We start from the raw sequence: 12635 nt of genomic DNA on the forward strand, positions 1-12635 counted from the left end.
CAGTTAAGCATGAATCTTTCCTATCTTCACACTTTAAGTTTCCTTGGCTGGGAATCTATCTCATCGTAGAACCAGGCATTCTCCCAGTCTCCACCTTTGCCAAGGGACTGTGGAAGGAAATTATGACGTTCTAGGTGGAGTGGGTCATGGTGCAAGAGCAAAGGGGAAAAGGGAAGTCCAAGGTCCAAGGCAGGTGTGATGCCTCCTGCTCATGTCATTCATCCTCCACCCCTCTTCCTGCAGATGGTCGGCTGTGACTACGAGATCGATTCCAACGCCACAGAGGATCGCTGCGGAGTGTGCCTTGGGGACGGCTCTGCCTGCCAGACTGTGAGGAAGATGTATAAACAGAAAGAAGGATCTGGTAACAAACAAACAAATAACTGAAGTGGCAGGGGACTGGGAATGGAGGGCAAGATTGATGGCTGGGTTTTGTTTTTGTTTTTGTGTTTTAGCAGATTGTGACTTTCAAATAATGCAAAATGGGGAAGGTGGAAGAAAAGTGCTTTAACTGAATGAATATATTCATTGTTCTTAACTAGAGGCCTGATGCACGAAATTCGTGCAAGGGGCACCAAGGGCCAAGGCAGCAGCCCCGGCTGCCCCTCCGGCCCTTGCAGCAGCAGCCCTGGCTTCGTCCGGAAGGTTGTTCGGTCTAATTAGCATATTACGCTTTTATTAATATAAATACTTTGGAGATAGTCTCACCAACCCTAAAGCCTTCCCTTGAAATAGAATAAATGTTTCAATGACCCTTTACTCCTGCAACTATTATTCTCATTTCTGTAAAGAAGGCCCGTGAGGATGAGATATACAAGAGGATTTGTTTTTTTTATCTCTGTTCTGCCAACCACATTTCCCCATTAAAACACTAGATTAGGGGTGAGTAAACCTTGGGTAGAGGTGCATATACTCTGAGCCTTGCTGTGTGATGCATAGATTTCTTTTCTTGGGAACTCAGGTTCCTCATCCTATATAATAAAAGGGTAATGTGCAAATCTACCGAACGGCAGAACAACTGGTCGCTATGATGCACACTGACCACCAGGGGGCAGATACTCAACACAGGAGCTGCCCCGTGGTGGTCAGTGTGCTCCCACAGGGGTAGCATTGCTCAGCCAGAAGCCGGGCTCACAGCTGGCTAGCGCAGCAGTGGTGGCGGGAGCCTCTCCTACCTCCACAGCAGCGCTAAGGACACCTTGGGGGTCCCGGACTACGAGAGGGCGCAGGCCGGGCTGAGGAACCCCCCTCATCCTCCACTGCACGAATGTCATGCATCAGGCCTCTAGTTTTTTACATAAAGCAGTTGGTAGCCATTCCCTTCCACCTAACTATCCATTAACAAGGGATTGCTTAAATAAAGGGGATTATGTTGAAATGCTCCAAAAAAAATGAAAAGACGTTAAATTGAAAAGGCACTCATTAGTAGTTCATATAGTACAATCCTACTTGTTTGAAAATTATGTCTATGCATAAAAACAAGAGAGCCCAATAAACTATTAACTGTAATGTCTTTGCTATAGAGGACGGGGAGGCAGGGTGGAAGGAAATGGAAATGTTCCTTTTCATTTGACAGCTCTCTCTGTGGTGGGCCTTTTTGTCATGTGCAAAGGAGTCTGGTGGGTAGCTTATCAGGGTTCTTTTTCAATCCAAGTCTCTATCATTTTATCCTTTGCTTCCTCCTGGGTAATCTTTTGCAAATATATATTACAAATATATCTTACTCTTGCTCATGGCTAAATCTGCTTCAGTTTACATCTTCCGTCTACAAACTTCAGAAGCAGCGCTTGCATCACTGAAAGCTTTGATTTTAGATTTTGAAGCACAGCCCTTTCAATTTGGCAGAACCTACCCACGGTACATACTTAAAATTTTGGATTTTTGCTCTTAAGTGGAAAAGAAAAAGCATGCTTTTGTTGCTTTTCCATCTAGTTGTCTCGTGTGTGTGTGTGTGTGTGTGTGTGTGTGTGTGTGTGTGTGTGTGTTTAACAAGGAATGAGGTGGTAGCCAGTTGGTTTTCCTGGCTGGAAGCTGTGCAATGTCCTGTCATAAAATAGCTGCAGGTAGCAGTACATCAAAGGCATTTTTATAAACAACATTCGCCTCAATTGCATGTGGTAAATATTTGCACCGAGTCAGTTATAAATGGGTAGTTTTCACTTGCCGTCTCAGCGAAGTGTGTGAGGGCCAAATGGAGTTATGACAAGACCCACGTTTTGGTTCCTCTGGATTGGAGCTGCCATTTGGAAAACGGACTGAAGGTGTGGCCTGTACCCAGCTCCTGAGCGAGTCGCTCCTGCAGGCCAAGCCTGCGCGGGAGCTGCCAGGACCCCAGGCCGCTCTATGTCTGAGTGCTGGGGAGCAGTCGGGCACTTTCAGGGACAGAGATGCGGGTTTGCTTGTCAGGCTGGAAACTTAGTGTATGTTCAGTGGAAAATGGGCCAGGATGATCAGGCTCTTCCAACCACATTTTGCATAGAGAGGTTGAAGGACTAATGAGTGTTTAGCTTAGAAAAGGGCCAAATGATGGAATCCCGGAGCTGGGGTGGACATCAGGCATCATCTCAGTCAAGCCCCATCATTGTAAGGAGTTAAATAAATCGATGACGTCATAGAGCTTGTCTGTGGCAACACAGAAACTAGAACTCAAGTGTTCTGAGCCCCCTGCCTTGGTGCTCCCTTCCCAGTGCCATCCCCAATCCACGTCCCTCCCACTCTATCGCGTGCCTGAGGCGATGGTTCTTAAGAAGCATGGACAGGATGAATGCTGAGAGGAAATGTTTCCCTGTTAGCTCCTTTCACGTCCCGCGTGGTTCAGGGTTCTGGTTCAGGGTTTGGGTTCTGGAGAAGGCTGCACACAAACGAAAGAGACTAGAAAAGAATTAATTGGGGAAATTTGGGGGCCAGGCGGGAGCCCAGCTCTGTGGGGAGGACTACACCCCGCTCTGGCTTTGCTATCCCTTTTATTAAGGTTAGGGGATACACCCATATCCTTTAGGCAGGAAATTCCAATAATAGCCAATCAGCAAGAATTTACATAAGACTAGCAGGTGGAGGCTGCTTCAGCTACCAATGTCTCAACTAAACAGTGAGTGATTAGCTCTGACCTTTCAGAGCATTTAAGGTTGACCAGCCTTCCGGATTCCCTGTCCACATCTCTCTAGTAGTGGGACAAGGATCAGTTTCCGGCACTTTCCTCTCCAGTGTGTCTCCTACCACGAATAACCAGGAAGCAGGAAGACTGGCTAGAATAGATCCCTGTCGTCAAATGGATGTCCTCAGTGCTTTTTTAGAAGGCTGGATTAGAACACATGAGAGTAAAATATAAGTTCATATTTCAGCAAAACCTAAGAAAAAACTCTCTCTAATGAATAGACTTGTCTAGCAATATAAAAAGCTGTGCTCAGAGCTGCGTTTCTCATCACAGGCTGTATTCAAGCGAACCAGGGTGGCAATCAACCCAAGATTCCCCCCAGGATTCTCCTACAGAATTCACACTGTGATTAGATTACCTCTAAGACTCCATCTTTAACTTGCAGGCAATGAGGATGAGCAAAAGGATGTATCCAGTGCAACGTTAGGATGATTAATCTGGCAGCAGCAACAAATGGGGGAGCAGAGATGCTATTGAGAAGCTAGCTAGGGGATATAAATTTCTGAGCGATCAACATAAAATCACAGAGAAACAAATGCTGGATCAAGCTCAAAAGCTTCAGAGTGCAATCTGCGTTTATTTCACTTCTCCTCGCAGAATTGCTTACATAGTGAGTCACAAAGCTCCTGAGAATTCTGCTTGCGGCCCAGCTCTTTAAAGTTCTCCATACTTAGTACCTCTGCCAATCCCAGTGACCACCCAGGAGGAAGCCAAGGGCGCTACATGATGAGAATGAACGAAGTGTCAGGAACCAACTGTGTTCCGCTGAGCTGGCACGCCTCTTTCACTCACCGTGTCCTCTCTTCTTAGGTTATGTTGACATCGGACTGATCCCCAAAGGAGCACGGGACATTCGGGTAATGGAGGTGGAGGGGGCTGGGAACTTCCTGGCCCTCAGGAGCGAAGACCCTGAGAAGTATTACCTCAACGGAGGCTTCATTATCCAGTGGAAGGGGAACTACAAGCTGGCAGGCACCGTCTTTCAATACGACAGGAAAGGAGACCTGGAGAAGCTGATGGCCGCCGGCCCCACCAACGAGTCCGTGTGGCTCCAGGTAACGCAGACAGGAAACTGCTGACATGCACATCCGTTCGGATTTTTCTAATTTTTCCCAAGGTATTTGCTAGGAGACATGACTGAAGAATGCTTAAAACTTCTTCTACTGTCCTAGCTGGTGTGGCTCAGTGGATAGAGCATCAGGCCTGTGGACTGAAGGGTCCCAGGTTCGATTCCTGCCAAGGGCACATGCCTGGGTTGCAGGCTCAATCCCCAGTAGGGGGTGAGCCAGAGGCAGCTGATCAGTGATTCTCATCATTGATGTTTCTATCTCTCTATCCCTCTCCCTTCCTCTCTAAAATCAATAAAAATATTTTTAAAAAAAACAAAAAACCTTCTTCTACCAAGGAACAGGGAGGGAAGCAAGATATTAATTTGTGCCATTAATCCTCTATCGACTACAAGTGGCTGAAACCCCCATAATGAAATGCCAGAGCCCCTAAAACCATCCATTGGGAGGACTGGTTTTCGTTTCCAGTGTGGTTGACACAGGCTGTCTATTTGAGAGTGATTGTTGGTTGGGTATAAAGATAGATATAGGTAGGTACAGATGTACAGGTGGGAGTAGAGGCATGTGCATTTAATGGCTTTTGCTCCAGTGCCTGCTTCGTAACTCCTTTCAGCTGATGGACACTGTATAGGATTGTTACGTGACTGTGGTTTCCAGTGTAAAGTCATGACCATTGGGCCTGACCCCTCTCTTCTTGCCTCTTAGCTTCTATTCCTGGTGATTAACCCTGGCATCAAGTATGAGTACACGATCCGGAAAGATGGTCTTGACAATGACGTGGAGAAGCTGACATACTTCTGGCAGTATGGCCGCTGGACAGAGTGCAGCGTGACGTGTGGCACAGGTGAGAAGCAGCGCTCTCGCTAGGAGCCCCCGGCAGCTCCAGAATGGGCCAGGGAGGCATCTAGGCCAGTGGTTTGCCATCTGTGCCATGGGTCCGGAGGGTTCCCCAAAGATGGCCCAGGGGACCCCGTGAGGAGTAAGTGTACAGGTCACGGTCTAAATGGAGAGACAGTTTTTCTTCCATCAGCTTATAGACTGGTCTTTGTGAAAGGTTTTGATTAAGGAAAGGGTTCCATGTGTTTTTAAAAAAGCAAAACAGAAAGACTTAAAACAACCACTGCTCTGGTTGAGGACATGAGGACCACCAAAGTCAAGCAACCCACCCAAGGACATGCTATACATTGTGGCCAAATCCCCCAAAAACCTAATTTCTAGCCCAAATTTATGAAGTTTTTAGTTCAACTGGGAGAGTAGTTTTCTCTGACAAAATCAAGCGTTGGAGAGATTCGTTGCTGTCGAGTATGAAGTTGGGGTAGGTTTTGCTATAGTAACAAAAAAAAAAATAATCAGGAATTCAACACAATGGTTTGTTTTTAACCCTTTCCTAGTCTGAGGCAGGTTGGGCGGCCCTGCTTAATCTCCAAGCTAAGACATCTGAAATGCGTGGTTTCCAGCGGGCCCGACAGGGGAAGAGAGAAACGGAAGAGGCAGACTGCCTCCTAGCGAGGGCCTTGGCCTGGAATGGACACACATCACTTCCGCTCACATTTCATTGTGGGCCTTAGTCCTCTGGGCACGATCTCCCTGCAGAGAGAGGCTGGGAACTCAGAGGAGCGAGTGGACGTTGTAGAGCACGGCTCTCCCACTGTAGGGCCCCATGAACTTGTCCAGGGCCCACGAGGGCAGGGCTCAGGGCCTTGCGCTCACCTGGGGGCGCTTTAACATTAGTGCCATATGAGGAAGACCGTGCCTCTCTCTCTCCTTTTGGATCATGTCTCAGTCTGTTCTGGAACTTCCTGCCTCACTAAAACAGGAGAACATCCATCCCCCACCCCCTTCTGTTTCAACATGAACTCGCCCTTTGCATTGCACATGTTTCAGAGCATGGGGAACACAAGGGAAATGGCCGATTTGTGCAGTGATCATAACGGTACACCCCCAGCTAGCTAAGACATGAGGCCTCCTTACGAAGTGTGAGTCAGGCATCATGTTTTGACACAGCCTGGTCCTTCAGCATTGCCTCTGCTTACTCAGGCAATGATTAACCCTTAACAGCAACTACCATTTCAGCCACACTGCCTCCGAGGGACAGTGAGTTCTGTTATGTGGCAGAGAGGAAAGACAGCCTCTCACACACACAGGATGAAATGCTAATACTATTCCCAGAGGACACACACAGCTAACTGTAAAAAGGGAAGCCCGCCAAAAACACTGTACTCAGCAATGTATTTCATTTCCTTTAAGAGAGAACTTTCTATATTATAAAAGTAAGTGGAAAACATTACTGAAAAATTAAAATAAAGTCACCACCCTTCCACATGCACTTTGGTGCTTTGCTTTATTGCCTTTCAGTGTTCATCGATGTATATAGTGGTGTGCATATGGATGTATTTGCGTACCTATACACACGTGTTTTCACTTAACAGCATAACATGGTGCCTTTCCATTTGCTATTCAATCTTCAGAGCTCTCACTTTTAGGGATGCATTATATTTCACTGGCTAGACAAAGCAAGATTCCCTTAACCAATTCCTTAGTAATCATCATTTTCTGATGAGCATCTTTGGGCCATCCATGTAAAGGATGATCTTGTTAGTGTTAATTTACAGATAAAATTGCTAATTTCACAAAGTATAAATATTACAATAATGTTTAGAAACTTACACCAAACTAGAGGCCCAGTGCACGGATTTGTGCACCGATGGGGTCCCTTGGCCTGGCCTGCAGGGATCGGGCTGAAACTGCTCTCTGACATCCCCCAAGGGGTCCCAGTTTTGGAGAGGGCACAGGCCAGACCAAGGAACCCCACCAGTCATGCACTGGGCGTTTGTATGCATATAAGATCTTCAGTTAATCTCTTCCTGCCCTTCCCTCCCCCCCCCCCCCCCCCATTTCTCTCTGAGATTCATCAGTCTGTTCCATGTTTCCAGGCGTGTGGTTTCTGCTCCTGTGTTGAGCGTCTGCCCTCTGGTGGTTAGTGTGCATCATAGCTACCAGTCAAACAATCTGCTGGTCACTTAGGCTTTTATATATATAGATTGATTCCCATAGTTAAAAGCTTATAATCAGGTAATACAATCCTTTTATTTTCTTTTTAGTATTGTATTATTTTAGTTTTATGCTTTTACACTGGAAAAACATTTCAAATGTCCCAGCAAGACAGAAACTGTAATGACAAACTCCTATATATCAACCACTCAGCTTTATCAGATCTTCCCATTATGTCATGTTTGTTTCAATCCTCATTTTTAAAGGAAAAATGCACAGAAACACTTGAAGAGCTCTGGCCAGTGTGACTCAGTTGGTTGAGTGTCATCCCACGTGCCAAAAGGTCGCCAGTTGGATTCCTGGTCAGGGCACATGCCCGGGTTTCAGGCTTGATCCCCAGTAGGGGGCATGCAGGAGGCAGGCAATAGATGTTTCACTCTCACATCCATATTTCTCTCTCTCTCTTTCTCCTTCTCCTCTCTCCCTAAAACCAATATAAACCAATCTTTTTAAAAACCAGCAATTTGAAAAGTACTCCTAAATTTCACTCCCTTCCCCTTTCCCCAGAGTTGACTACTAGAGGCAAGGAAAAGAGATAGGAGATCTTTGTAGTGGCATAGGGAAGTCCTAACAGTGGTTTAACAAGAATTAAGGTGGCACAGATGGCAAAATTATATAAATGTGGCGATATTTAGAAGCTAGACTAGCCTGGACTTCGGGGTTGATTCAGTGTATCTGGCAGTAGAGAGTGGTTTGAGCATGAGGGAAGGTTGAAGGGTAACACCACTGTGTTCCCTGGGGTAACTGGCTAAATGGTGGTATCATTCACAGAGACTTGGAAAATGTGACACGAAACAGCTCTGAAGAAGAGTTCATGGTTATATGTGTTCAATTAAAGTGCCCAGGAGATTTCTAGGTGAAAATGCCCAAGGCAGTGTCATGCTGACTTTAAAAGTGTTTGTCAGACTGCCTGTCTTAGTCAGCTCAGGGCTGCTCTAACAAATCATCCTAGACTGAGGGGCTTAAACAACAAGCATTTATTTCTCATTTATGGTAGTTCTGGAGGCTGCGAAGTTCAAGATCAAGGTGCTGGGGGATTCCGCTCCTAGTGAGAATCCTTTTCCCGGCTGGTAAATGACTAGCTTCTCGCTGTGGCCTCACATGGCAGAGAGAGCAAGGCCGCTTGAGTCCCTTTCTCTGGATAGAAGGGCATTCATTCCATCAGAGTGCCCTACCTCAGGACCTACTCCCGCCTTCATGACGCCCCGAAGGCCCCATCTCCAAATGCCATCACACTGGGCGTTAGGGCTCGAATACATGAATGTGAGAGGACACAAACATTCAGTTCATAGCGCGGCCTTATATCTTGTCCAGAATGAATCCCCATTGTAATTATTTTTCTGCTTTTCTTAGCATCAGATTTTTTACGTATTTTGGAATTATAATTTGAATGTGATTTCCTTTTAGTTTCTTTTTCTTTTTTCTCTTTCCTGCCCCTTCCCTCCCTTCTCTCCGTGTGCACCCACTCTTCCTAGTGTTTTGGTATCTTTTTCCTGGCCACACTGTGAGACCTCCTTTCAGAACAGGACTTGGTAAGCTCAATCAGCATGGCGGTCTCTTAGAGACATTGAGGAGGTGATAGAAATCGTCATGGAGCCAGCAGGCACCTTGGCTGAGCTCCTGAGTAAAAGCTGCATCCTTGTTTTATCACCTTCCTAGGCCTGGAGCTCATCACTAGTTAAGGCTTTAAAACTTTGAGACGAGGGCAGTCTCGTCTCCTCCCCTTCTCGTGTGAGCACTTCAGGTCCTCAGACGTCACTGGAGTTGAGCACGGGGCCCCCACTAATGGCTTCTGCCCAAGAGCCTGGCAGACCCTTCCCGGAACGCTGCCCACCCTTCAGTGGGATATTTACCTACATTGCAGCATCGTGTCTTCTTGGCTTTCTCTTTTTATATCTTTACATTTTATTATTTAATATTTCTTATATATTTACATTCTACGTGTTCTTATTGTGCCTTTGAAGCAGAAGGCTATTTAAGCATAAATTCACTAGTATGCTATTTCCTTAGTTTGATGAGTAACAATTTTTATTATCTTTGTTCTAGATCAGGGGTCCTCAAACTTTTTAAACAGGGGGCCAGTTCACTGTCCCTCAGACCGTTGGAGGGCCGGACTATAGTTTTAAAAAAACTATGAACAAATTCCTATGCACACTGCACATATCTTATCTTGAAGTAAAAAAACAAAACAGCAAAAACACCCGCATGTGGCCCGCGGGCCGTAGTTTGAGGACGCCTGTTCTAGATCATAAAACCATGTTAAAAACTGGCAACCCAATATTATAAACTTAGCGAAATGTCGCAAAGCCAGCCTATGTTTCATAGCCCACTTTTCAGAGGTCAAGGGGACCCTCCGTGGAGACCAGCGACGGTCCTCTCTCCATGCTCGTGTCCGTTCCTCTGTCCTCTCAGCCTCACTTGCTTTCCCTCCTGCCTTACCCCAGGGCTGACTTTGGGGTGAGCCTGGGGGAATTTAGGACTAGCTCCTTCAGGGAAAGTTGGAAGGGGATGGAATCACAAGTGCTACCACCCATGACGAAAGGCTTGCTGAGAAAATTCACCGGAGTTGCCCTTCAAAAGATCAGCCATGAAAGGCCAACCACTGGGTTATCTGTGAAGAAACAGCTGCAGGACTGGCTTGACCCAGAGGCTGGTCTCAATAGGAAGCTTCAGGACTCTTCATTAAACAAGAACATATTTTGGCAAAAACTCCAGACTGCTTTTGTCAAGACGTAAAAGCCACCTTTTTGCCCCATCGCGTCTCTAACACTGCAGAACTCGGTCAGCTGTAGCACCTTCTAGCCAACATTTCCTGTTTCCTATGAAACGCGTAGTGATGGCGCCATTGTTAGAAAATGGGTCCTCACTTCTGATCGCGACCTTCTCCAGTGTGTGCTCTGTGGGCTCCTCTGTTCCGCATTTTTGGGGCTACAAGCGCAACGGCGGCTGCACAGAGGGGAGCACGCGTCCCTGCTCTGCCGTGAGCTTCAGGTGTTCCCTCCCCCACGTGGCTGGATTCTCCCCGGAGCTTACCACTGACCCTCTGTGTAAGGAGCATCGTGTTCTAGTAGGAAAAGGCAAACATTAAAAATTCCAAAGACCATGCAACACTCCTAGAGATGGTTCAAACTGTCCTAAGCCGCCTAGGAAACCAGATCGTGTTCGTTGGAAGTAAACACGTGTGGGACAGATGGGGAGGGTTACTGAAACATCCTTACAGGGTGTATCTGACAGCATTCCTACTGAAGCTCACCTGTCCATGGAGTTTGAGATTTGGCCAAATACATTGATACAACAGGAGAACCATGAATGGGGACACATATTCCACTCCGTTCCTGATGTGTGACCACATAGTGATGTGTAACAGACAGAATTCACTTCCTTGCAAAACCAGAGTCAGATACGTTTTTTACTGTCTCAACAGATCTTGGTGCCAATCCATGTGACTTTGTCCACTGTCATTGTCAGGGAAAACCAGCCACATCCAGATATTGATCTCTAACAATAGCTAGAGGGTTTATATTAAAGGTAGTGAGGTGTTTATCACATGCATAAAAATATAAAATAAATTTCAAGTGATACGCAGTGGAGGTCTGTACTTCGTGAATGAACTAATGACAACCCTTAACTGGATGGCTAAGTTACTTTTTTTAGTGATTGCCCTCGAGTTTACATTGTACATTTACAGCTAATCCAAATCCACTTTCAGATAACACTATCCCACTTCATGGGTAGCATGAGTCCCTTAAAATAACAAAATCATCCTACCTGCTACCTCCCACCCCTTCTGTCATTGCTGTCACTCACATCTCTATGTATAAGAATGCATAAGCCTATATACACATAAGATATACACATAAACATACATAATCAACTGTGTTGCTGGCATTATTCTTTTGCACGAACGGTTAGATCAGTTCAGACCATTCATTCCAACAGAGAAACTCTGACGCATCCTTATTGATTTTCAGTTACGCACTCGACAGTATGTGCCTGGCCAGTGCGTCTGTCCCCTCACTGCTGGCCCAGCGGATTGACTCAGGCAATGTCACTATCATCCTGAAGGGGGGTTATTTCATGTTTTGTGCCCCCTCTCTCCCCCTAGAGTCAGGAGCGCTGAGCACACTGGTCCTTGCCATTCCTGCGCAGAAGCAAGCCTTTGGGAATGTTTCTGAACTCTTTGCGAGTCACCTGCTTGCTTCCTTTGATTTTCTAACATCAAGAGTTTGCCAAACTACCCAAGTTTTAATAAAACTTCTAAGTATCTAAGCTTCTTCTGTTTTCTCTGCTCCAGCGGCAGGTACATGTCAGCTTCTCCAGCGTCAGCCCTTCTCCATCCCTCTCCACTCCTGGTCTAAGATGCTCTGAGGGAGTTTGTCTTTCCAAACAATGACTCGCTCGTTGTGCCAGCAAAGTTCCCCTTACAATGTTGCTTCCAGCTGATGAAAGTGGTTTATTCTTATGACAAAATAAGAATAACACATCGTCTATCAGTTGAGAAAGCCTGCATGGTTGAAAGGTTACGTATGTTTTCAAAAAGGATAAAAATACTGTTTTGTTTAACAATATAATGCTGTTGAGTCATTTGAAAGGATATTTTTGGTTGTTGTTAATCCTCACCCGAGGATATATTTTCATTACTTTTTTTTTTTTTTTTTTAGAGATAGTGGGAGGGAGGGAGGGGGAGAGAGAAACATCGAAACATCAATGTGAGAAAGACACATCGATTGGTTGTCCCCCACATGCACCCCTACCACTCGGGGATTGAACCTGCAACCCAGGTGCATGCCCTTGACTGGGAATCAAACCCGAGACCATCCGGTACTCGGGCCAATGCTTGAACCACTGAGCAAGCTTAAAGGCTTTTCTTATTATTTGCAACTCCCTCAGACGTTTTCAGGGAAGGGGAGATGCCAGCCTGGGCCACTGGGCTGGCTGCGAACCTGTGAGGCAGGGTGAGGTGGCGGCTGTGGGAGGCCTGGCTGCAGTTCAGGTCCTGTCGGCTGTGTGGCTGAGGGGAGCCCCTCCACGTCCTTGCCAGGAGAGTGAGGAGGTGACCGTCTCCCTGGGGTACTCGGGCCTTTCCAGTTCCGTGCGCCATGAGCGCGCTCCAGGCCGGTGCCTTCAGGCGCCTGCCTTATGCAAGCTGGTGGCTCCGTCCCCTGGGGTCTCAGTCTCCTCACCCCACGTTTCACATTCAACACTGAAGCGTCCTCTCTCTCAGAGGGATGATGACACTCTTCCTCACCATCCCTTCACCTCAGGCCGGGCATTCTGGCCACTCCTCCAAGTTCTCTTGCGGATGACGTCCTAGTTAGCAAGGCCGGGGGTCCTTCTCCTTGCCCAGCCCGTGGGCCTTCACT

General features: G+C 46.7%; 1 protein-coding gene across 1 annotated transcript in view; it reads left to right on the top strand.

Moving 5' to 3' along the window:
* Window positions 1-12635, top strand: part of ADAMTS12 (ADAM metallopeptidase with thrombospondin type 1 motif 12) — a 180630-nt gene that overhangs the window by 129542 nt on the left and 38453 nt on the right. The window contains exons 14-16 of the mRNA XM_008154813.3: window positions 244-364; window positions 3965-4209; window positions 4927-5065. Coding sequence (XP_008153035.2) covers window positions 244-364; window positions 3965-4209; window positions 4927-5065 — 505 coding nt within the window. The remainder of the gene's footprint in view (window positions 1-243; window positions 365-3964; window positions 4210-4926; window positions 5066-12635) is intronic.

The sequence above is a fragment of the Eptesicus fuscus genome, chromosome 4 (assembly GCF_027574615.1).
Source record: "Eptesicus fuscus isolate TK198812 chromosome 4, DD_ASM_mEF_20220401, whole genome shotgun sequence".
NCBI classification, from domain to species: Eukaryota; Metazoa; Chordata; class Mammalia; order Chiroptera; family Vespertilionidae; genus Eptesicus; species Eptesicus fuscus.